General features: G+C 40.0%; 1 protein-coding gene across 8 annotated transcripts in view; it reads right to left on the reverse strand.

The window, feature by feature from the left end:
• Positions 1-26,949, reverse strand: part of APBA1 (amyloid beta precursor protein binding family A member 1) — a 140,537-nt gene that overhangs the window by 23,397 nt on the left and 90,191 nt on the right. For all 8 annotated transcript variants that reach the window (XR_005600899.1, XR_005600892.1, XR_005600898.1 and 5 more), the window contains 3 exons: positions 12,277-12,378; positions 8,266-8,305; positions 6,101-6,246 (listed from right to left, as the gene is read on the reverse strand). Coding sequence is in view for 1 of the 8 variants with exons in the window: in XM_039545864.1 (XP_039401798.1) it covers positions 6,101-6,246; positions 8,266-8,305; positions 12,277-12,378 (288 nt within the window). In the remaining 7 variants the exon portion in view is untranslated. The remainder of the gene's footprint in view (positions 1-6,100; positions 6,247-8,265; positions 8,306-12,276; positions 12,379-26,949) is intronic.

Below are 26,949 nucleotides of genomic sequence, written 5' to 3' on the forward strand. Positions count from 1 at the left end.
ATATAATATTTCTAAGGAATCTCAGACCCAAACTACTTAGGGCTTTATATAGATAAACACCACCCTTTTAAATTTCACCTAGAAATAAAAAGGGAGCCAGAGTAGCGATAGGGGCACTGGTGTAATATGTTCCCTGCAGGTCAGTCCTCTTTACAAGTAGCCAATGGTTTCTGAAATTCACCTCATAGCTTGTGAAAGTTCCCATGGTCCCATGTTAAAGTCTTAGGTGAGTCTTAAATGGAATGAGAGCCTTTATGTGGGCCTCGACACTGGAGCAAATGTCACCAAAGTGAGTAACTGTGTGCCTATTTACCTGTTGGGCGTACGAATACCGGGCCTGGTGTTCACCATGAGTAAGTCAAATAGGTACCTCAGCACCAAGTGGGTTGTATGGGGCATTGGGCAGAATTTGGCCATAGTTAATACTATATTTTAATTATGAATAAGAACACTAGGAAACAAATTCTATATCTATGGGACTATTTATTTAAAAATGACAACCACTAATAAATGTAATATTTTAAAATTTCATAAATTAGATAGAATACAGAACTTAAGAACTAGGGAATAAAAAACCATCCTGCGGAGAAGGAACTATATTAATTTTGAAATTGTACGATGAGATGTTATAGAATAGACATTGTTAAGCATAATTGCATGATGGGATATGCTATGGGACGAAGGCCAAAAAGAAGATATGCCACTGGCTGAACATACACACATAAGCTTGGACTCCTGAACAGAAGCTCCATCCAGACTTCTTGTTTGGAACTCTGGAGGGTTTTGAATTTGAAGGGTGGTCGTCTGGCTCCTGGGAAAGGGGGGGCAGGATCAGAGAGGAGGTTGGGGAGCTAGATTGTGGGTTTTGAAGAGATCTGCAAGGTCCTCAAAATACAGTTAAGAAAAACAGCCAAGATTGTCCTGTACTTGTGGGCAAGTGTCCTGAGAGGAAGCTTAGAGGAGAAAAAGGACTGACCCAGCAACCCAGACACATCACGGTTGAACAAGGAGTGTGCCCAGAAAGGGGCAGGTCATGACACATCCATTTGTAAATTGCAGTAAAAATATAATGTTTCCCAGGGTAGGAAGGCATAAGAATGATGCTCTGAATGAAGTAAAGTATTCTGAAAAATCAGACCCTAAGGCATCTCAAATTGGGCACCCACAATTTGCGAATACTTCTGACCTTAATCACTCTGTGCTTCACGTCCCCATCTGTAAAATGGCAATAATACCTCCCCTTCATCTCACAGGGGTGTTTGAAGACAGATTAAATAATGTTTATGAAGCACTAAGATACTGTATGGATAAGTGCCATAGAAAAATCCATGAGGAAATTAATTCTGTCTTCAGAGAAAGATTTGAATAGTGTATAATAAATAAGGCGTAGGCCCATATACTGAACAACAAGGAAAAAACAAAATATTGAATAGCTGCACATTAAGTGCGTACCATTCAAAATGAGCACTGAATGATGCAGGGGTCCTGTGGAAAAAATAATATGTGGTCATATAAATAAAGACTGAATCATAATGCATACACAAAAGGAGGAGGGCAAATAAAGGTTGCACAGACAATCTTATTACTGGCAATTCCTAACTTTTGAGTTTTTACTTTTGCAACCTTAATAATGTTCTTTTAACATAGTTTGTGTGTGTAATGTCCTAGATTTATAAAAAAGCAAAACTGAAAGGGAAAAAAAAAAAGAAAGAAACAAACAGAAATTCCATCCTGAGTCACCAGCAAGGTTGAACCTTTTGATCCACACAGACCTCTGCCACTTTTGCTCATGGAATAACAGATAATAGCAGCAAGTTGTCATCCTCTATGTAGACTAGCGCTAGAGGGGGATTAGAGACACACTTTTTCAGCGGGTTTCACAGAGATTTGCTCACAGCAGAGGAACAGCAAGACTCAGGAAACGACAGTTACCTTTCTCTCGTAACTGGTGTTCTTCGAGAGGTTTCTCTCATATCCATTCCATTCTAGGTGTGTAAGATTGCCACATGCACCTGGTGCCGGAAGTTTTTTCCTCAGTGGTATCCGTAGGGGACCGGCTCTGGCGCCCTCTGGAGTGGCACGCCTATGCCGTGTTATAAAAGGCGCAGCCAGCTCCCCTGACCCTCAGTTCCTTCTTGCCGGGAACTTGGACAGTGGGGAAGGAGGGTGGGTTATGGAATGGACATGAGCAACCCATCTTGAAGAACACGAGTTACAAGAAAAAGGTAACTGTCTTTTCTTCTTCGAGTGCTTGCTCACGTCCATTCCATTCTAGGTGACTCCCAAGCAGTAACACCAGAGGCGTTCACAGGAGTTCACAGACATGTAGACTGCAACACAACCACAGCTAAAGGGGCCGCATTTTGAGCTTTGTGTGGCAGACCATGTAGGTGCATGCTGCCACGTAGCCTAGAAGCCTGAGACAGACTCTGGCTGTGCTGATCGGGTGCACAAAGAGGTCAGCAATTAGCTCTGACGTGGAGTCTAACCTATCCTGCAGCAGAAACGCCCTGGCATCAGTAGAGTCCAGCACTGCGCCAATGAACTTGATACTCTGTACCGGGACTAACATTGACTTTTGCTCATTTATCAACAGCCCAGAGCTCGGCATGAGTCCTGCAGCACTTTGACGCTGTGCTGAACTTGGGACCTGGAGCAGCCCTTGATGAGCCAGTCGTTGACGTACGAGTAGATCTGGATACCCCGATGTCTGAGGTAAGCGGCCACTACCGACATGCACTTGGTGAACACCCTTGGCACACACCCTTGGTGCCATTTCAAGGCCAAAAGGGAGCACCGTAAACTGGTAGTGAGTGGTCCCCACCATGAAATGCAGAAAAGTCTGTGCCCTTGGAATACTGATATATGAAAATAGGTGTCCTTCAAATCGTGGGTGGCATACCAGTCTCCCAGATCCAGGGAAGGAATGATGGAGGCCTGGGAAACCATGCGAAACTTCAACTTATTGACATATCTGTTGAGGTCCTGCAGGTCCAGAATAGGGTGGAGACTGCCTTTGGCCTTCAAAATGAGAAAATACTGGGAATAGAACCCTTTTCCCCTTCGATGCACAGGGACTTTCTCCACAGCCCTGACTTGTAGAAGGGCCTGTACTGCCTATCTGAGCAGCTGCTTGTGAGAAGGGTCCCTGAAAAGGGCCAGGGAAGGGGAGTGGGAGGGAGGGGCAGAAATGCAGGATGTACCCCACTGCCACCATGCTGAGGGCCCACCAGTCCATAGTTATTGCAGCACAAGCGGGAAGGAAATAAGAAACGCAATTGGCAAAACAAAGAGGGGGAGGAGCCAGTTTGAAGATTGGGATGTTGCTCTGGGGCATACCCTCAAAATGCCCGCTTGCTCCCTCAAGGGAAGCAGGATGAACCCGACTGTAAGGCTGAGCCCACCTGGTGGCACTTGTAGCCCTTGCGGCACTTGTAGCCCTTGCCCATCTTATGAGAAGGCTCCGATCTTGCCTGACTAGCAGGTCTATGAGGTTGCTACAGCTTGAACCTCTTTCTAGCAGGGGCTGGTGTGTATAGGCCAAGGGACCGAAGGGTAGCCCTGGAGTCCTTCAGCCCATGTAATTTTGTGTCTGTTTGCTCTGCAAACAGGGCCAGGCTGTCATAGGGGAGGTCCTGTAGTGAGAGCTGGGCTTCCGCAGCCAGCCCAGAAGACATCAGCCACGATGCCTGCCTCATCGCCACCGTGGCCATGGACCTCGTGGCCGAGTCCGCTGCATCTGAAACGGCCTGGAGGGAGGTCCTCGCCACGTTTTCCCCGCCTCTAGGATAGCCAGGAACTCTGTCTTGGACTCCTCAGGCAGCATGTCCACAAGCTTGGCGATAGACTGCCAAACATTAAAATCATATCTGCCAGGGAGGGCCTGGCCGTTAGCCACTCTGAGCTGGAGTCTGGCAGATGAATAAACCTTCACTCCCAAACCAGTCAAGCCTCTTTCCATCCTTATTCTTGTGAGTAGGGCCGGGTTGACCCTGTCTATCTCTCGTTGGCCGCAGATACCACAAGAGAGTTTGGGGCGGGGGAATGTACAAATATTCAGATCCTGTAGCAGGGACATAGTTCTTCCTCTCCGCCCACTTGGAAATGGGCGGGAGGGAGGAAAGGGTTTGCCAGAGGGCTTTGCCACCCCCTCATGTACAGGAAGCACCACCCTGGATGGGGCTACTGCAGCCAGAATGTCGAACAGGCCATCAGAGGGTTCTGCTAACCTCCTCTGCCTGTAAGCCCAGGCTCGCTGCCACCCTCTTAAACAGCTCCTGGTGTGCCTTAGCATCATCCTGAGACATTGACTGGGAAGTCGGGCAAAGACGATGCGGCAGGGGTCGTGGGAAGGGTGGGTGCAACTTCCACAGCTTCTCTCCCTAGCCCCAGCCGGCCCACCTGCACTCAATCCTCAGTCTCCCCCCTCAACTCTGAGTCACATTTCTCTCCCAGTCTCAGCAGACTCCCAATCTACTCCTGTTTCTCCCATCAGTCCAGCTTTTGTCCCTTCTGCATTTAAAGGAGGTATTTCTCCTCCATGCTGCCTGGTTGCCAGCAGAGGGTCTTTGAAAGCACAAAAGAGACAGGCACCCTGCTCTTGGTTCCAGTTCTTAGCCCAAGCCTGGCTTGGAGCACCCATCACAGGGAAAATCTGAGTTAATCTATGTAGCCCTAGGCTGGGGCATGCTCCATTGCTCGGTGGAGTCTCGTCAGCAATAGGAAGTGTGAGAAGGTGAAGCATGCTCAATTAAGACAAAATCTTCTGAAATTGTAGCTTTTAAAATCAAAGTCTCTACTGAGCATGTGTGAACTGTGATTTTTCAAAGGCTTATAACTTTGCCCTATTTGGAAGGACTTTCACAGAGATGGCAAAAGGGACATACTGGACAGAAAGGCCACCGTTCTGCCAACTTTCAAGTCCCTACTTTAAAGCGTGACCAGGGACGCTAGAGCTTCTCCAAGAGAAGTCACCAGAATTTTTTAACATGGCCACAACAACATATTTTCCCCTGGCTTCATTCTCAGAAATGATTGAACAGTTTTGGCTGAAGTTTTCCAGAAAAAAATTCAGCTTGAGGCAGAATTTCAGCTCAAGTGAGTAAATCCTGGCAAAATTAGAAGCAACTAAAAACAGAGTCTTATTATGGGACGCGTTGGGCAACCTTAATAACAGCCCCATTTACAATGTTATTAAACACAGCCTGTATTGGGTGTTCATCATTTTGGATACCAGCGACCTGTGAACATTTTAATATTGAACTGATGAAAATATATTTTCTGATCAGATATTTGGTAACTGAATTATTGTAAGCAATATGAAATACCATTATGCAGCAGTGGGGAAAAGTGCCTCTCAAAACTACAGCATCCTTTTAGAAAAGTATTTTGGAGACAAAGCACAGCACAGCACAATACACATACACACACCCAGTGCTGACAATGTAGACTAGTACTAGGAGAGTCCTGCATTTTCAGAACTACCTTCCTTAGAATGAGACAGTCAACTGTTCATCTCAGGTGGCCAAGTGGCAATTAAATAATTTATGGCATCTTCAGTTTAAAATTAGAGAATGAGCCTGGTGATCTGGCCAATATTTATTCTTTCACCATAGGTCCAAGGTTTAGTGTCCGAGGTTACATGAACTATTTCTTACAGCATTCTGGCTGCTGGGATTGCCTACCTGTGAAGTGGTCAGAAAATGGGTGTGACTGTTAAAGTAGTAATAACTTTCCCTGAATGCCAAATTAGAGCGTGGGCAAAAGAAGTATACATAATATAAATTTCCCTCTAAACCTATTTTCTCACGTCTTACATCTATGATATAACTTACACCACCATTTAAATCACCATAAGCTTTGATTACTAGAATTTGGAAAGCATATTAAACCAAATTATCCAGTCCATTCTCCTTCCTACTCAAGTCCCAAAATCAGACCAAACAGATGAGATGAATCTCTTTCAGAAGAAAGGATAAACTGGCACTTAACCTTTGAAACAATATATAACAATAAGGGAGGAATACCTGGGTAAGCATGCAACACCCACATCTGCAGTTTGAAAACACCAATCATATGAACAGCAAGATACATTCCTCACCTTGATTCTGCTGACAGCTTCCTGAGCCTGCATCATTCGCACATTCTTGGAGGGAGTTTTGTCAGAAAGGAGTTGAGTAGAGCCAAGGTAATTGGCAGCAAAAATAATTCCATCAATTAAGTCTTCAGGATCACAGGGTCCAGGAACTATAACACAGAAAACAAATTGCTGAGCAAAATTATGTTATACTATGGAGAGAAACAGCACTTGCACTACTTAGCCTGCATCTGATGACTATAAATGCTGCTCTAAGCTATTTAGAGTTAGCATGATGGCAGGACAACCAACATTTTCAATCAAGGCAAACAAAAACACCGAGCAAAGTGCTTTCAACATCTCTACAATAGAAATTGCAATTGTTAATCCAACCTGCCTTCCACAATAATTTGCTCCATGAGACAAGGTTAACTAGAGCAAAATAAACAATGTATTTTAATTCCTACAAAAAATACAAAGCCTTTTCATTTCTCTCTCTCTCTCTCCACTTCCAATATCCTTATGTCTTTGACTAAGATAATCATCTCATTTAGCTAGAGTCTAAAATAAAAAGAACAGGGACATAAACTCAATATTAACCACGATCACCTCTCTTTTTCAAGCACTGACCATAATTGGAATGATGAGCAGTGGAATCTCCTCAGAGCATTTTATAGGTATGATTTTTTTCCCCAGAGTGGAGTTAAAAACTGTCACCTCACATTGAAGAGTATATAGTTTTATGCCAGACCTACTCACAAAAGTCATACAGGAGGGATTGATCTCTATAGGAGGGATAATTTTGATTTAGACGAAGAAACTCTCCTTGCTATAGGCTCTAATGCTAGATGTGCAAAGTAAGGGATTTATACTTGGGCTAATATATACCACTGACTTGGTCCTGCAAATTGCTGAGAAATCTTAACTCCCACTGGCATCAGTGCAAGCTTATGATGCTGATCAGGAGGCATTCAGTTCCTTGCAGGACAAGTCTCTATAATATCTATATGGTCTATGGTTTTTCAGATTGATCACTTTAAAATTGAAGCAATATTCTCCCCTTGGATCTTTCAGCTGCTAAGAACTAGATTTTCCTCTTTAAAGGTTTAACCTCTCATGATGATCTCGAAGGCAGCTTAATATAACACATTGCTTATCGGTTTACAAGAAAGAAAAATCTGGGTTCAAATTTAATTAAAATATACATAGCATTTACTTTTGTGAGAATTCACTTTTTGTAAAGTTATCAACATTTTATTGTCATAAAATTTAAAGTGGTGACATTTTATTTTTCTTACAGTATCTACCTCAAAGACTGAATCAGCTCTCTGAAATTCTGTAAAAAAGTATTTTTAATGTACAGCCTTCCAAATGCAGCATACTGGAAAACAATCCAAGGAATCCCAGGACAGAAATCTGATGTTGGCTTCAACTCTCATCATTATATAAATCAAAAAGCCAACTGCAAGAGTTTTAAGGACAAAGTAAGAAAATTAACTTAGAATGTCCCTGCTTGTTCCATGCTATCATTACTTTATATTATTTATGTTTTATGGCATACAGCTGAATATTTAGGTGTACACACAGAATATTCAAGTATGTATATGCTTATGTTAATTCTAGTGATGGGTGAACCTTATATATATAATTTAAAAAAAATTATTTATCCACAGGGCAGGTACAGCATGGGCAATGGACGTTCCTCACCACCACCACAGCCCTGTCAATAAAGCTCAACCCTGGAGAGACCATTGATGCTTTTATTTTATTTTAAAGCCAAAAGGGACCATTATGATCTAGTCTGACCTCCATCCTTCGTCATCAGAGGGTAGTTCAGTCTCCATGCACATCCAGTGTGCTGTGATTTCCAAGAATGGTGCTATGGATTACTGAAAATTCCAGTGGTGCCTTATGCGATGTTGTCACCCATCCCTTAGGAATTGGGCTGAGACCACTAATGAAACATTACAAAATAAAAGAGAATTAAGCTTTTCTAACTTCCAAAATATAGTTCTGGGGGTTGGTTCAAATTCTGGATTGGTTCATATTTGATGTAAACAAGTTCACCCAGCCCTAGTTAACATTTACCTTCACAGTCCATAGACTTCTTGCATTTTCATTTGTACAAAGGAATTATATTATAATACAAACAGTGTTATATACTGAATGTTACATTTTTCACAGCTTACCTTCAACATAGGTTGGGAATGAAGCCAAACTTTTTCTGGACTGTAATTAAGACAAACAGGATTTCAAACAGAACAAAGCTCAAATATTAAAAAGCCTTCCATGCAAAAAGAACAAAAAACAACAAAACCCCAAAACACAGTGACAATTAATTAGTGAGGGATAGCTGACAGCTTATTAGGAAAAATTTTAAATGTTCTCAAAATATCAGCAATTATTAAGGAGTTATTATCCTGAAGTGTAGTCTATATCATTACCATTTTCATATATTAAGCAGTTCTACCCTGAGTCTGGTACTACACAGCACATTTTTGAGTGCCAAGAGGTGCTCTGATCTATATAGGAACAACAGGAATAGTGCCCAATAAATCACATTTCTAAGTACTTGGAATTCCAAATTTAAAAAAAAAATCTGGGAATATTTAAAAGGACTTGCAATATTATCATAACGCTAGACCAAAAAATTATATACAGACTCAATTTGTTAAAATAAAAGGTAGTTATTACAGTTATGCTATATTAAACACTCAAATCACAAATAAAAACGTGATTTAGACACTGAAAATTGTGAGCTCTGGATTTATCCTTTGATTGTTGATATCTGGCAGGGAAACTGATGGGTCTCAGCTTAAACAAATGTAAAAGGTGGGACTGACTAATGGAAAATCATTTATCCTGCATTTGCAGAGAGGTTGACTAGATGAAATAACAGGACCTTTCCATTTATAACTTCTAGAAAAAGGCCTAATGAAAGTCTTCATACACCTACCAGTTCTAACTGCAGTAATACACCTCTACCCTAATACAACATGACCTGATATAACACAAATTCGGATATAACGCGGTAAAGCAGTGCTCCAGGAGGGAATGGGGGGCGGGGCTAGGCACTCTGGCGGATCAAAGCAAGTTCGATATAACGCAGTTTCACCTATAAGGCAGTAAGATTTTTTTGGCTCCCGAGGACAACATTATATCGGAGTAGAGGTGTACTCATCATTTAGTTACATTTAGAAATAAGCCTATATGAGGAAATTTGTTAAAGGCAATTTCTATGTCAAAGTATGCAGGGTAATATGATGCACTGCAATATGTGCTGCTATTACATATGTTTGTGACAAGAATTCTGGAGAAGCGAAGGATTACGAGATGTTGGTATGCCTAACCCTAATTCCACAATGAAGTACATGAGCATTCACTCCACTGATTTCTCAATATAATTATAGTAGTGGAAAATCAGTGAGAGCTCAGGATCAAGCCCAGTATCTCATATGAGGTACAAGTGCTTCTGAATGTTCACTTACAGTACATAGTAAATCTATTATCCCTTTTTATGCTGAGCAATTTGCCAGGTATTATGTTTGTAAAAATGTAAACCAATCTCACAGTCAGGCAGTTGCACCTAAGAGGCAAGAAGATGGACTAAATTACCCAGTAAATCTTTTCCATTTCTTACTACATGGATTCTATGAGTAGTTGTATTTTACAACTTATTATACTGGGCTTGCTATAAAAACAACTGCTCGTGGCAGAAAAAAGGTTAATCAGGGCATGATATAAGGATATCAGGGCAACCCTGAAATACTTGCTTTCTTCTTCTGAGAGATAAAGCCAACAGGGGACAAAGCTGTCCCTGAATAATGGCCTCTTGCTGCTAAACACATTTAAGGAAAATTAAGTGTTGGGAAACATTTATTGTCAAAGCAGGAGAGGCTGCTCTGAGACCATCCTGTCTATTACAATGACTAATTTTTATTAAACCCACGATAGAGGTTGATTTTGATCATTGTATCTGATTGCTGTCAGTGCAGTACACAACAGTTTGACTGGTTGCCTTCTGACAGGTGCAGAGAACAGATCGACTGTGTGTTTCAGAAAACAACAAGCTTATCCATACAAGTGCAGTTTTAAAGTATACACTTTTCTAATTAACAGACTCAAGGACTCGACTGATTGTCTGAAGTTTTATGTAGTTAGTTTTAACTTTAATCAATTCATGTTGGTCAGCCATCGGGGAATCTGATTGCCCCACAGAGTTTCCTTTTGGGACAAAGTTGAGTAAACTAACATCAAATTAAAAGTCTAACACATTCATTAACTGCAACAATGTTAAACTAAAAAAAAAATTAATTCTAGTAGTTTTATTTGGGAATCTTTTAGTACTAGAAATAACAGAAGGCATCACCTGATGTCACTTAAACATAGAAATATGTATCTTTAAATCCTGGTGTATAAAATATAATTTCATAAAATAAGTAGGTAATGTTTGTTGGATTAATCTTTTTGTCTGGTCAACAAAACATTAGGTTTCTTTAAAATTAAAAAGTTTTGTTCAGACATATAACTATTTCCCATAAAGCAAAGAGGTTTACTCTTACTATTGTTATTTGTAAGGAATGTACAGAAGAATGCAATGCTGATTTAAAAAAAAAAACAACAACCCTGAGAAATGAGTTCTGCAACATATCCTGCTATGAAATCTAGTTTATTACCCCGATACTGTATGCAATCCAATGCTCAAGACTAAAATGGGTAGCATTTTATTTCACTAACACCTGGACTATGACTAACAATATCTAATAACTGTTAGTAGTCAAAAGTGGATTATGTGAAATTACTAAATCTGTACTTTAATGAAAGCCAAAGGCTATAATGAGCAAAGAGTATCACAGATAAAAGCACAAAACTAACACTCTTAAAGACTTTGGTATAGCTTTAAACCTTTTGAAAGCCATCACCTCCCAAGATGTAAATAAAGATTTTTTAAAAAAATAATTCATAAATCATAGGCCTATACTTTTTCTTTGTCAAATCTGAAACAAAGAAAACATGGATATGACTATTTATTACTTGGAATTTCAATTCTAACAAATATTTCTAGTGAGACTCAGCCAATTTCTATATCGGTAGAAAACTGGCTAGTGCATAGATATCACAATACAAATTGATAGTTAGATGGTGTCTGCTTTCTATAATTGAAGATTTCCTTTGTTTGCACTATGTTTATTCAAGTTAGAAAATAAAAACTGATAACTGCAATTTTTCTGTTTGTATAGTTCCCCAGTCACAATATGCAAAGACTAAATGCACATGATAAATTTTCCACATTCTCAGTTGTCCCATTGACAAAAACGTGACTATTCACAGTTTGTAAAATTAACCATGTACATAAGTCTTTGCAAGATAGAGGCACTTTTGAGAGTCTAGTGTCAGGAACTCCTGGATTCTATTTCCAGCCCTGCCACTGAATCACTGCCTGGACTTGGGCAAATCACTTCACACTTCAACGATTCTACTTCCCTGCTGATAAAACAGGGGACAACACTAATAGGAAGAGTGCTGTATTAATATTTATTTATTTTGGTAGGCCTATCATCCTGACTAAGACCATGTCTACATTTACAAGCTTGTAGAGGCACAGCTGTACCAATACACTGTGCTGCTGTAAGATCATTTGTGTAGCTGCGATATGCCGACGGGAGAGCTCTCCTGTCAACATAATAAAACCAGCTCAATGAGCAGCAGTAGCTGTGTTGGCAGGAGCTATGTCTCCCGCCAACATAGCCCTGTGCACATGAGCACTTACGCCGGCAAAGTTTATGTCGCTATGGGGTGTGTCTTTTTCACACCCCATGAGTGACAAAAGTTTTGCTGACATAAGTGCTAGTGTAGACATGACGTAAGAAATGTAACCTCCTTTGTAGCAAGACATTCTGCAAAGAGAGGGAAAAGAAAATGTTGCCTCCTCTTGCCCCAGTACAGAGGGGATATTGGCTGCTCTTAAATAAATAAACTCTCCTAAGCCTGTTACACAAACATCACTGCAAAAAAAAAAATGCCATCAGAAACAGCAGTGTTAAATTAGGGTTTCAATCAGAGACACAAAACACGAGGGAGAATATAACAATAACTTATGCCAGTTTTGTTTTTTTCCTATACAAGGAAGGGGAAGAAGATATAAAGACATGAGCAATAAGTGGAACCGGACTGTGTCTCTTAAAAAGATTGCACTCTACCTCTTTATTAGTGGAAGGTTCTGCTGTACCACAGACATCTTGGTGATGTTGCCTACTTGACGATTCAGCACCACGGGGTGAAGAGGAATCAGGAGATGGAGACTAGATATGGTAAGAAAAGAAAATTAAATAAAAAACTGAGTGACCACTGTAGAAATCTCACTCGGTTTTATCTGGAAGTGGGAATAAGGAATTAAAGATGAAAAACACAACTGAGCAGCCAAACACTGTTTACACTGTTACAGCCCGTGTTTCGTATGGTAATGAACATGCAGAACTCTCAATATTCCATTTTTTTTATCTCAACAGTTATATATTTATGGGGAGAACTAAATGTTTCATTTGTCCATAAACTAAAAAAGTTGAAAATTTAACAAATTAAATCCAGGGGTAAACAACATTCACCAAAAGAGCGTGACATGAAAACATGATTTTGGAAGCTGAAGGGAAGGGGAAATTATGATGTTTGGCATGAACGATTGTGACTTTAATTTGATTTTTCTTGCCAGCCATTCAATTAAGTTGCAATTACAGCACATCTCCCCACACAAGTAGTGTATGCAAACAAATTATCCTATTTGCTTATTGAAGGTTGCAAACAATTCAGCCTAATATTTTTAAAGGAAAAAAAAAACAAGACAAAAAGCATGAAGTCAAGATGGAAATTGTTATGAGAGAGATGAGTGAGGAAACCCTGAGGGCATGATCAGAAAGTGGGGATGCAACTTTAGTAAGATTATTCATTCTGAACTGACAAGTGGCAAACAGAGTCAGATAATCTGCCTCTTTAAAAAGCAGGTGTACATACAATTGCTCAGGAGCGATTTGCCAGAAGGGTTGGCCTAAACTGAACAGAAGCAGGCTGCCATGGTTGCTTCTAACCATTTTTCAATTGCCTTAAGAAATTAAATAAAATAATTAATAATAAATAATAGGGCTGTCAATCACAGTTCTCACGTGATTAACTAAAACAAATTAATCACGATTAAAAAAAGCATTATCTCCTGAAAATGTAAACAAACTTGTTTGTCTGAGTGACTGGCTGAACAAGAACTAGAACTGAGTGGACAAAGTTTTCAGGGTGGATAAAAATCAATGATTTTTTAAAAAAATAAAAAAAAATTGTATTTTTTAAATAAAAAAAATTATTTTTTTTTATTTAAAATTGGATATTTTGATAATTTTTTTCCTCAACAAGCATTTTATCTAAAGATCATTTTAATTAAGATACATTATAGCTCAAAGACATCTCATCAAGGAATAGGGATTATAAATTCTAATTCTATAGTATGAGACAATAATTCATGTAATGTTTAAGAAAAGTTTTGTAAATGAGTTCCAATAATTCATGGATTAGGGCCCCAATCTTATGTATAGACTATTTAGGTTAATTTTTCTATCTACCCAATAGGACTCAGTGCTCAGTCTAGAAGATACTATCAGAGATGCTTAGTTTTGCAGTTCTCAAACGGGAATTGTCTCTCCAGAGATAACATGCTTGTCAACAGCAAAAATGTTTTTAAATAAATAAATAATATATAGAGATGAGAAGTAACAGACCTCAACCCTATTGTCCCTCTGCACATTTGTGTACACAGAGTCAATCCCTTACCTCTCTCAAAAAGTACAAAGTTTCAAAAAGTTCAATGAATAGAAGATTGTTGGGGGCGGAACAGATCTGGACAAGGAGAAAAATCTGGAGATAAATGTGAGAAGGGAGGGACAGGCAGTAGAAACAAAAGTGAAACTGTCTGAGCAAGTGAGCAGCATATTCCAGAAGTCTTGAGGTCTTTCTGAGTGTAGCCTTCATTGATTTGAGATCCACCATACCATTCTCTCACTAGAAGGAAAAACCTATAACGGCAGCAGGCCGTAAAAGAGACCCAGTTTGGGAATAAGAACCATTCAAGAAATATATGTTTGCTGATGATGTTTTAAAGAAAGTCACACCAGTGAACTGGTGGAAGACACTTAAGCACTTGGATTCAGAGACTGTTGAAGTGATAATCTCACTTTTAACAGCAGTAGCTTCTTCTGCCAGTGTAGAAAGAATATTTTCTTCCTTTGGACTAATTCATTCCAAATTGAGAAATTGTTTGGGACTTGAAAAAGTAGTAAAGCTTGTTTTTCTACTCCAGATTATGAACAAACAGGAAAATGAAGGTGAAGACGACTGAGTTAGCGGCAGAAGCCAATCTTTTAAGTTTCTTATGTTGACCTGGCTGACACTGTCGATTTACTTATTTACTTATTTATTTAAATTTCATTTAACCATTTTAGTTAAAAACAATTTTAACAAAAACAAACCTGATTTTAAAAAACTTGAATGTTTAACTAAATTCAAATTCATATGTTTTGTTATGTTTGCTGTTGAAGAAAAAAATCCAGACTACATAAAGTTGTTTTAGTTGAATAAAATATGTTTGTCTGGTGATGTTCCCCTCTTAATACAGGATGTCAAGAAAATCCTCCAAATATTAATGATTAACCTGTTGAATTGGAAATAGTTCACCTCCCAATGACTTCATAAATATCTGCTTCAATTACCTTTGGTAAATGAAATAACTAAATAATCATTCATTTTCTGATATAGCCGTAAAACTAATCTAAAAAGTTTTCAAAATAAATCACTTAAAATATATAGTGTGTACCTTCTAAAAATGCAACCTACATCTATCTCCGAGTTGTGAAGAATTTGTATTAAGGTTAAAACAACCAACAAGAGTGCATTTTTATGTAGAAATCCACGATTAAATTGAGTCTTCCTGACTAGTGATTTAAATCATGATTTAAATCAATTTGATTTAATCAAATCCACCCTGAAAGTTTTACATTGTTTTATTTTTAATGCAGTTATTTTTTTGTACATAACCCTACATTTGTAACTTCAAATTTCATGATAGAAATTGCACTACAGTACTTGTATGAGGTGATTTGAAAAATACTATTTCTTTAGTTTTTTACAGCGCAAATATTTGTAATAAAAATAAATATAAAGTGAGCACTGTACACTTTGTATTCTGTGTTGTAATTGAAAGTAATATATTTGAAAGTGTAGAAAACATCCAAAAATATTTAAATAGTATTGTATCATTAATGATTAATCACGTGATTAATTTTTTAATCGCTTGACAGCCTTAACAAATAAATAATAATGATGATAACATCTATTTATTATTTGTATTGTGACAGCACCTAGGACCCCCAGCCCCAGACCAAGACCCCATAGTGCTAGGCACTGTACAAACACCGGAAGAAATTGTCCCTGCCCCAAAATGTTACCTCAATATTTGTAGTATTCTCTAGACTACAAGTTTTCTAATTTTTTTTCACATTGTGAATCCAACTTTAATGGAGAAACTGTCTCATGGACCACCTTCTTCTTGCTCTCAGTTATGGTCATGTAACCGGCATGTGCCAATCACTAACAGCAACTGCTTACATGGGAAAGTAATATTAGGTAACCAGTTGTTGTATTTTAACTCTTTTCAATGTGATGCAGCTGAAGAGAATAGCAAAGAGAACCAACATGATGTGATCAACCAGCTCTCTGTGGACCATGGTTTGGAAACCATTATCCTACCTAAAAGGGAGTAATAGGGAGCACTGCTAATACTGAGGAAGCCAAATCTAGTTCTCTAAGGCAAAACTGGAAAGGATTTTAGGACAACTACTATACTAGAAATACAAAGGGTGGAATCAATAGGGTTGATTACAATGGAATTGTATAAATTGTAAGTGAGCACAGAATTTGACCCATAGAGCCCCAATTTCAAAATCACCTTTCAATGTACTTACAAAATAAGTTTTCACAGGTACAATAGTGTTGTCGGGTTCTGAGCAAACATTGGAATCTTACACAGTCCCCTCTAACACACACACACACGTTTGGATCCTTACATAACTTTATCAGCCAATTCAAGTTTTCCACCTTGAGCAGGCAACACCAGATATTTAACACATTTGATCACTAGTTTCCTAACTTAACACACACACACACCCGTGCTGCTTGCTTCTTCTTTGGCCAACCAATGTCATTACATTGTGACATGGCTATGATCTGCTTAGGGGCAGCCATATCTCTGACCAACACATCTCTTTTCACTGGAATCCTTATTTCAGACATACTGTCATAGAATCATAGACTTTAAGGTCAGAAGGGACCATTATGATCATCTAGTCTGACCTCCTGCACAATGCAGGCCAAAGAATCTCACCCACCCACTCCTGTATCAAACCTGTGTCTGAGCCATTAAAGTCCTCAAATCATGGTTTAAAGACTTCAAAGTGCAGAGAATCTTCCAGCAAGTGACCCGTGTCCCATGCTGCAGAGGAAGGCGAAAACCCCCCCGGGCTTCTGTCAATCTGCCCTGGAGGAAAATTCTTTCCCGACCTCAAATATGGCAATCAGCTAAACTCTGAGCATGTGGGCAAGAATCACCAGCCAGACACCCAGGAAAGAATTCTCTGTAGTAACTCAGATCCCATCCCATCTAACATCCCATCACAAGCCATTGGGCATATTTACCGCTAGTAGTCAAAGACGAATTAATTGCCAAAATTAGGCTCTCTCATCATACCCTCCCCTTCATAAACTTATCAAGCTTAGTCTTGAAGCCAGATATGTCTTTTGCCCCCACTACTCCCCTTGGAAGGCTGTTCCAGAACTTCACTCCTCTGATGGTTAGAAACCTTCATCTAATTTCAAGTCTAAACTTCCTGATAGCCAGTTTATATCCATCTGTTCTTGTGTTCACACTGGTACTGAGCTTAAATAATTCCTCTCCCTCCCTGGTATTTATTCCTCTGATATATTTATAGAGAGCAATCATATCTCTCCCCAGTCTTCTTTTGGTTAGGCTAAACAAGCCAAGCTCTTTGAGGCTCCTTTCATATGACAAGTTTTCCATTCCTCGGATCATCTTAGTAGCCCTTCTCTGAACCTGTTCCAGTTTGAATTCATCCTTCTGAAACATGGGAAACCAGAACTGCACACAATATCCTGGATAAGGTCTCACCAGTGCCTTGTATAACGTTACAACACCTCCTTATCTCTACTGGAAATACCTCGCCTGATGCATCCCCAGACCACATTAGCTTTTTTCACAGCCATATCACATTGGCAGCTCATAGTCATCCTGTGATCAACCAATACTCTGAGGTCCTTCTCCTCCTCTGTTACTTCCAACTGATGCCTCCCCAGCTTATAACAATAGTTCTTGTTATTAATCCCTAAATGCATAACTTTGCACTTTTCACTATTAAATTTCATCCTATTACTATTACTCCAGTTTACAAGGTCATCCAGATCTTCCTGTATGATATCCCGGTCCTTCTCTGTGTTAGCAATACCTCCCAGCTTTATGTCATCCGCAAACTTTATTAGCACATTCCCACTTTTTGTGCCAAGGTCAGTAATAAAAAGATTAAATAAGATTGGTGCCAAAACCAATCCCTGACGAATTCCACTAGCAACCTCCCTCCAGCCTGACAGTTCACCTTTCAATTTTAACCCGTTGTAGTCTCCCCTTTAACCAGTTCCTTATTCACCTTTCAATTTTCATATTGATCTCCATCTTTTCCAATTTAGCTAATAATTCCCCATGTGGAACCGTATCAAATGCCTTACTGAAATCAAGGTAAATTAGATCCACTGTGTTTCCTTTGTCTAAAAAAATCAGTTACCTTCTCAAAGAAGGAGATCAGGCTGCTTTGGCATGATCTACCTTTTGTAAAACCATGTTGTATTTTGTCCCAATTACCATTAACCTCAATGTCCTTGACAACTTTTTCCTTTTCCAAGACCTTGCATTCTACAGATGTCAAAGTGACAGGCCTGTAGTTGTCCGGATCACTTTTTCCCCCTTTCTTAAAGATAGGAACTATGTTAGCAATTCTCCAGTCGGACTCTGCAGAGGAACTTGAATTGATTCCCTCTGCATCCAAATGAGGTGAAACTTGTTTTCCAGAACTATGTTTTGAAAAGGCAGTTCTTACACAAGCAGTAGGTACTTACGACATTTCTTCTTACAACTCAAGGGTACCCATGCAGATCCTAGGCTACAAGGTCTAACCTCTTATCTCTCTCTCTCTCTCTCTCTCACACACACACACACACACACACCCCCCCCAATAACATTAGTTCAAATCATATACACACACCCAATATGAGGACAGAATTAGAGGTCCTACCAAATATTGTGGTATAAAAATCAGCTTCTGCTAGTTTCCTCTCACAGGTGAGCAATAAAGTACCACGAAGCACTAACTAAAAACACCCCTTTATTAAAGATCTTCACTAGGTAGGGATGGGATAGGATTTACCAAAGGCAGTATTTACCAGGTCAAATCATGGTTTTCACCATTCCGTGAAAATCTAGCTAGTCCCAGTTTAAAGGCATTTTCTATTTTAAAAAATGTTTAATTAATGCACACCACATTACACTTAGTTTTAGTTACATATTCAAATTGTGGTTACATAAAGCAGTAGATTCATAGATTTTATTTGAACAACCCTAAATTGAAGTAAAACTGCAGTGGGTGTAATACTTGTATATGAAATTATAATACTTAACACTGGAATGTTTGTGTACATTTTGGTTGGATATTTTCTCAAAGTTGTTATACAGGTCATGATTAATTTCAGTTTTTAATATTATATAAACACAATTCAAACATCTGATTGTATGAAAATGACAATAATTCATTGTTGTAGACTTGAAGCATTAAACAATCAAAAGCAGGCAGAGTTGCAGACAATTAGCCCAGGTCTATTTGCCTATACAGAAGACCAACTTTGATGTAGTGGATAGACCAAACCTATTCCACTGTTCTGAATGGATATAACCAAAGTCTGAAAAGATTCATTCTATGCTAATTTGCTGGACATGGATGCAATTAATTTCCCCAGTTTCCCAGTTTTAACTGGGTTTAAAGATGGTATTTACCAGCACCCTGTCCTAAATTAGTTTCTCCCAGGAAACTGCCAACTCTGCTGCTAGGTAAGCCAGAAGTCCTTGGCTTCACATCCAATAGATCTTGCTCCAGAAAGTTGATTGTACAGTACAAACTTTAATTTTTTTATTTTTGTTTTGTTTTGCTTTGTTTTTGAGTAAAAGTGTGGACTAGGAAGTGGGAGACAGAGATTAAGAACAGGTGCAGAGTCTTTGTAAAAATGGACACCAAGAGCTGTGGAAGATACTTGAGCCTTCAGGCTGAAGAACTCTCGGCTATGCAGCTCTGCTACCATGGTTGGGGTGGGGGGGTGGGGGGGAGTTTCCCCTGCCCAAGAAAGCTCCCCAACATTCAGACAAGTGACATGGGGAGAGAGTTATACAGTTAAGAGTCATACACTAAGTCAGCAAATGCAGAAGTTACAGTTCCACTAGCAACTTAAACCCAGCTGTGTTGTTTTTCCATTCCTGTTTTTCTAATTGAACATTACTGTTTCTGTTTTTATATGTGTTAAAACAACATAACAGGTGTGCAATGCTGTCAAGCTAACAATGATGCCAGTGGGAGTTTTGTGTGAGCAAATAATGTAGGATTGAGTTTTAAAACAAAAAAACAAACAAACAAACAAAACAAAGACACTTAGAGCATATTAAGCACTGAATGTTGTCCCCAAAATAGTTCTTTAAAATGCTGTCAATGCATGCTCATAAATAAGCCTAGTTGTTAGTGTATCATCCACATTTAGGAGTTCAGACATTTTAAATTTTTTTGCATTGTTGCTCCAGTAGTTATCAGCATACAAATACGTATGGGTGAACGCATATTATACTACGCACATCTAAAAAGTATTGGAAGTATTCATCTATTAAAGACCATATAAATGCCTTCTATTTAGAATGTTTGCATTCTTGCTGTAAGATTTTTTTTCTATGATGATGACTGCAGTCTGACTGAAAACACTAAAGCAATTTATTAATAGAACGGACTGCATGCAATACACAGCTTGTTATACTGTATGCCACGTTAGCTACCCCAAAACAGGGGTAGTTTAGTCTAGGAGGGACTCATACATATTTGGCTTATTTAGCATCACAAAGGAAAAGGTACAATGCACAATACGGAGTGAAGCTTACAATATATAGGTAGCTCATATGCTAGGACAAAAAAGAGAGATTCAATAAGAAATAGCAGGAAGGGCAGTTTGCTCAGCTTCTTCCAAGTGATATCGTTTATAGCATAACATTTTAAAAGAATGTATGCTAGCACTGCTCTTATAATCTTTAAACTATGTACACTCATCTATTGTATCAACGTTAATGTTCATTACAATTGTGAATGGCTGTATAAAAGGGAGTAATAGAAAAAAAAGTAGCAGCATCCCCACTTCTCTTCCTACCTGTCTTTTACGATATTCAGCCTGGTACATCCAGAAATTCTCCATTTAAGCTTTTGGTGTTGTCCAGCTGTAACTAAAGCATCCTCCACTTGCAACCTGAGAATAAGCTAGTGCTTCACTGTTATTTTGTGCTTGGATTTAATAATGAAACTGGTAATAGGAGATGCGACAGCACTGCATTGTGTCACACCTATCCAGCTTAACCTGCCATGTAACTGAATATCCCATAAAAACATAGATCAGGAATACTGGAGCTTCTTTTGTCACAGCGAACTGCTCTTGTTTTAGAAAAGTAATGTTGTATACCCATTCTTAGCAGCAGTATATCTAGAGATTGCATAAACAGCTTATTAGCACTGTCACACACAGGTTTGGGGAGGGGATCCACAAATATTTGATCAAAGCAAAATTCAGTAGTGCATTTGAATCAAGGGTCAACTTTTCTATGTCAAAGTCTTCAAGGGGGTTAGATGAAACCTGCCAGGTCTCAGCTTGCATTTTCTTCGCACTTATGGTTTTTGGATTGGGCCTTTGAATCTCTAAAAAACTCACTCACTTCTGCCATATTGCCTACGAGCAGTAAATTTGTAATCTTTCTCTCTCACCCCAACACCCTGAACAGAACCCTAAAAATATGTATCAGAGGGGTAACCATATGATCTTATTATTGTAACCCTGGTCCTTCCTCAACCTCTGGAAGAGCTTTGGGGCAGGAACTTTTCCTCTTATTTGTTCTGTAAAGCACCTAGTACAGTTGAGTGCTATACAAAAAATAAATAGGGTATCAACAGCAATATTAACTCCATTGTGCTGTGCATTCTGTAACATTTTACAATATACATTTTGTGTCAAATCATTGGGTGCTGTCGTAACTTAAAAATAATGTTGATTTTACAGTGAGAAAAGTTTAGTTTTTCACTTCTCTTTTCACTAACATAAAACAGCTGAAGAGATTTTGTGTGAACTTTCCCAAAACAAGAAGAATCCCTTTTGGGCAGACAGTAATCATGTAAATTTCAGTCCAAAATATGAACACTTTGGAAAGTTACAAGTATGTGGAATATGGGGATTATTATGGAAAATGGTAATCAGAGACATCAGACACTCACTGCAACAGCTCCCCTTCTTCCCCCAATACAGTCAGAACAGTTCAGTCTAATACTGTGATCTGGTCAAATGTGAGTCTCTTTGCTGATACTGCCAACAAGGGGTCAGTTAATCTCCACGGTGATTTGTACCCTGCCCATTAAAAACTACACTAAAACCATTAATTAATATCACACAGACCAGGATACAGCTGTTAGATGGTGAAAACTTCCTATCAGGACTGGATTGGAGACTGAAACCTATAGGTGAAAAGTTCCTTATTCCATCACTCATCCACAGTATGCATTTTAGATGGTTTTGTTTTACTATGTTAAGGTAATGATATTGTTAAAAGACAGCTAAAACAACAACAACACTAACAAACATATTCATGTGTATTGAGCTGTATAATTTACTTATATATGTTGCAAATTTCTCCAGGAAATAATTTATCATCCAATAAATCCAACCCAGGATATTACAAGGAAGGTCCCTTGACTCCAGCTCCAAGTGCATATCTCTTCGGAAATCTTCAGAGATAATTACATTGGCTGTTTACATTCATTAAAATTCAGTAATAATGTATTAACATGGTTTGGGGATTTAAACAGTCATACATCAGGAAATGCAAGGTTTGGGCCTATTCAGCAATGGTCGCTCTGGCCCCTTGTGGAGAAGTACTCTTGTATTACAATGCATGTTGTAGATTTTTATACCTACATAAATACTGTCTTTAGGGCAGGCAACGTGTACCTGCGTGTACTCTGTACATTTATAGTATTGCATTTTAAATATCAGTAACAATAATAAAATAAGTGACAATGAGTCCTGTGGCTCCTTATAGACTAACAGACGTATTGGAGCATGAGCTTTCGTGAGTGAATACCCACTTCGTCAGACGCATGTGGTGGAAATTTCCAGAGGCAGGTATAAATATGCAGGCAAGAATCAGTCTGGAAATAACGAGGTTAGTTCATTCAGGGAGGATGAGGCCCTCTTCTAGCAGTTGAGGTGTGAACACATAGGGAGGAGAAACTGCTTTTGTAGTTGGCTATCCATTCACAGTCTTTGTTTAATCCTGAGCTGATGGTGTCAAATTTGCAAATGAACTGAAGTTCAGCAGTTTCTCTTTGGAGTCTGGTCCTGAAGTTTTTTTGCTGCAGGATGGCTACCTTTAAATCTGCTATTGTGTGTCTACGGAGGTTGAAGTGTTCTCCTACAGGTTTTCATATATTGCCATAGGAAGACAGGATTCTTGCCTGCCTCTGGAAATTTCCACCACATGCGTCTGATGCAGTGGGTATTCACCCACGAAAGCTTATGATTCAATACTTCTGTTAGTCTATAAGGTGCCACAGGACTCTTTGTCACTTTTGACAGATCCAGACTAACATGGCTACCCCCTGATACTTGGTAATAAAATAGTACAGTATGTGCTATATGGCTAAGTTATGTCAGGCACAGGAATCAGCATTCTGTGTGTCCTGACTTTCATCCTTTTGAATTTTTATTCATATTTTTGCATTAAGAGTATTTTGCATTTAACTTTCTTGTTTTAAAAACAATAATAGAAAAGGAAAGAAAAAAAGGCATCCGTGCCTATCTGAATGTTCACATAATGGTTGCACTTTCAAAGATATGCACTGCTTGATGCACTCTCAGTGACTCCTCCCCCAGGTGCTAAGGAGCAGGCACATAGGATTAGACATTAAAATAAAGATACAGGGCAAACCAAATTTTCAGAAATCTGGCCTTGCTGAAAACTGCCCATAACAACCTACCAAATACATGCAACTGCCTGCACAGAACACTCCTAAAAACTAGTTGTGCAAACACATTTGCAGGTATAATTTTGACCAGAATTTTGAGGATTTGCCCCAGTAAATTTGGTGGGAATAATCACAATGAAATAAATGTAGCTGCACCTGTTGCTGCAGATGCTCCCTGGCCAATTGGGGGGCTCCGGAAAAATGGGCACCGCAGCAGAAATCCACTATGGGGTGGTGGAAGGCTGGAGTCCTGGTAGGAGCTGCAGGGCAGGCAGGGGAAGTCCCATCGCCCCGACCCCAGTCCTTAGGAGAAGCCCTAGCGCCCGGACCCCCCCGCTGCAGCCCAGGGACTGGAGATCTCGCTCCCTGCCATGGCCTCAGGGCTAGAGGAGCTCTCACTCCTTGCTGTGGCCCCAGGGCCATGGCAGGGGGATAGAACTTCTCCAGTCTTGGGGCCACAGTGGAGGAAGAGGGAGTAGAAAGGAGGGCAAGATCGTGGGGCGGTGGGGGGGCAGGACCATGGGATAAACAAGGGCAAGGCCATGGGGGAAGGGCAGAATGGGGTGGGACAGTAGGTGGAAGGGGAGGGTCAGGGCTACAATTCTGTCACTGGGGCCCCCCCAACTTGCTCTGTCCCAGGAGACCTTAGTCTGCCTCTGAAAAGGAGTTCTTGTGCAGAGTACTATGACAACACTGCATGCACAGGTTCCACTCATTCACATCTATAAGGTTTTCTTTGCAACCCACAAAGGCTAGAAACTTCCCTTTAAAAATTATAAGCTCAGATTGCTGAACAGACACAGATTCTGTAGAAACCAAGAAATACAATCAGAGGGTCAGATCTGGCCAGTGGACTGGGTACTTCACACCAAAGGCTGGCATTGCAGAATTCCTGGAAACTGGCTCAATTCTGGCTATTTATCTCTCTCATTATGTGAGATTTTCTCCTCTTTTAATGTCTGTAACCTGAGTTTAACTTGTATTTGAATTTCAACTGCAGCACATCATGTGTCAATCTAAAGCAATTACTTCAGTTCTTGTCCATGTCTTCAGAAGACTTTCTTCATAACTGTAAGCATCACAGGCAGTGCTTTCGTTTACAGTGTAGAAAAATCACTCACAGCTGCCTTTATCTTTCCATAAATTATTTAAAAACTGAATAAAAACACAAAAATGATTCACATTAAAAACTGAATCAAATATTCACTGAACTATCCTGATCTGTTTTAGGGAGTGTTTGTCTTCCAACACTATAATTGATAAACATCTCCCTTCTCCTACATGGCTGATGAAGCAGCAAAAAGCCTTCTGCCTTTCCAATTAAAATGTTCATTATTACTGGGCTTGCTGTATAATTTTAAGACTTCATAATATCTAGAGGCCGCCCACTGAAGTCTTGACTTCTCAAATCGGTTCCTTTGCTTAGAAAAGAAAGCACTAACAATATCACATCAATATAGTCACTTTTCCTTCTCTTTCTTTCTTTTAAAGTTCAGCCAGTACCTGAAACGTGCTTAAATTATTTAAAACAGACTTCTCTATTTCCTCATTATTAATAGATTACTCCTGCTGTGGAAAAACTGAAACATTTTCATCTCTGTGAAACTGCTCCAGTGTCGGCGTTACCAGAACTAACAAAAACCAGCGACATAGAAATTTAAGTTTTAAACAAAATGTCTATGACCCGGAAGCAGACAGACAGGAAACTCTGCAGCTCATCTCCCTTGTACCTAAAAGGTTTGTCTTCAAAGGCTGGATTGGTTTTGTGAAACAGAATCTATCCACCTGTGTAATTTATCATTATACGAAAACCAATATCAATTTCAGAGTAGTCCTCACTGTCTGAACATGGCGTGCAAAGGAAAAGGTCTCATGAATGCAGACTTTGGACACCAGTGATTGAGAAGTCTGAGAAACTGAAGATATGGAACAGGGCCGGCTCCAGACCCCAGCGCACCAAGTGCGCGCTTGGGGCGGCGTGCCGCGGGAGGGCGGCAGGCGGCTCCGGTGGACCTCCCGCAGACATGCCTGCGGACGGTCCGCTGGTCCCGCGGCTTCAGTGGAGCATCCGCAGGCGTGCTTGTGGGAGGTCCACCGGAGCCGCGGGACCGGCGACCGCCAGAGCGCCCCCCGTGGCGTGCCGCCCTGCTTGGGGCAGCGCAATTCCTAGAGCCGCCCCTGATATGGAAACACCACAGCCAAAAATGCTTAATTGTCAACAATACTTGGGTTACTGATCTACGGTGCACTGTGGATGTGTGACTCAGTTGGAAGAGAGCAATCCCCTCTAAACGGGAGGGCCTCAGTCTGACACTAATCATTGTTTCTTACCTCCAGTGACAAGAGGCAGAGAGGGCAGCATGCTCCTTTTCTTTGGCCAAGAGGAGACAGAGGTGCTCTTCTGGAAGGAAACAACCTGCCTGTGCCAACCTTCCGCAGCAAGATCCAGTAAACCCACTCCCCCTCAACTGAGGACCTTGTTACTATTTTGGATTTTAAGATGTGCTATGGGGTCTTCCACACAAATTACACACTAGAGAGTGTTTTGCTGGATTTTAAAATCTCTCACATGCAAGATCACTCTTCAAATGGTCCACGTTTGCCCTCTGAGATCCATGCACTGAGGGGACCCTTGAGACATAGCTGTCCCCCATTACTGTGCAGAGGAGCAGGGTCAGTTGTCTCCGTGACACCTCCCTTACCATAGCCAGTTAGGGGAGTCCCTGCCAACTTGGCTCCATTGGAGAGACACTGCCAGGGAACTTTGGGATAGAATGCGTCTGTAGATGTCCACAATCTACCTGCATCTCTGGGGGGTCTACCAGGACTGAGGCAGTACTCACTGCTCACCCTCACCCCTCTGATATATACATGTGAGAGTCTTCATGAGGGAATGCAGGTGGAGCATTCTTCCTGTAGAGGCCCCTGCCACGGGTTTTACTGCAGAACAGGATGATCTGCACCTATGAGACAAGGCATTCTGAGCAAGAAACCTAACTCTGCTGCTCCACAGTTTTCTCCTTGAAGTGTCTCAATTACTTGATGTCACAGCTGCAGTGACTGTGCAGGCTCAAGAAGAAAAGAAAAGAGTAGAACAGGAGGCATTTAAAGAGCTCTGTCTAGCAATCAGATATGGCTGTACATTCTGAAGAAAATTTCAGGGTTTCTGCTAATAGAAGCAAGAAAGATACTGAAATTGCCAAACACACAAGCGCTGATACGAGGGAAATCCTAATGCATTTCTTTTGAGGTCCAAAAACAAAGATGGGTGTGCTGTTCTAACTACCTGATTTGCTCCTGAAAACCCAAGGCCTGGAGCTGCACTGGAAGTTGGACATCCAGAAGTGCAGATCGATTTGTGTGCGCATGTGTGTGTGAGAAAATTTAGCTCATTGTACTTAAATTTACTGGAGCCAAATTCTGGGCCCACATGCTGTGAAAGCACACTGAAGTTAATGGGATTGCATA

The sequence above is a fragment of the Mauremys reevesii genome, linkage group 6 (assembly GCF_016161935.1).
Source record: "Mauremys reevesii isolate NIE-2019 linkage group 6, ASM1616193v1, whole genome shotgun sequence".
Classification (NCBI taxonomy): Eukaryota; Metazoa; Chordata; order Testudines; family Geoemydidae; genus Mauremys; species Mauremys reevesii.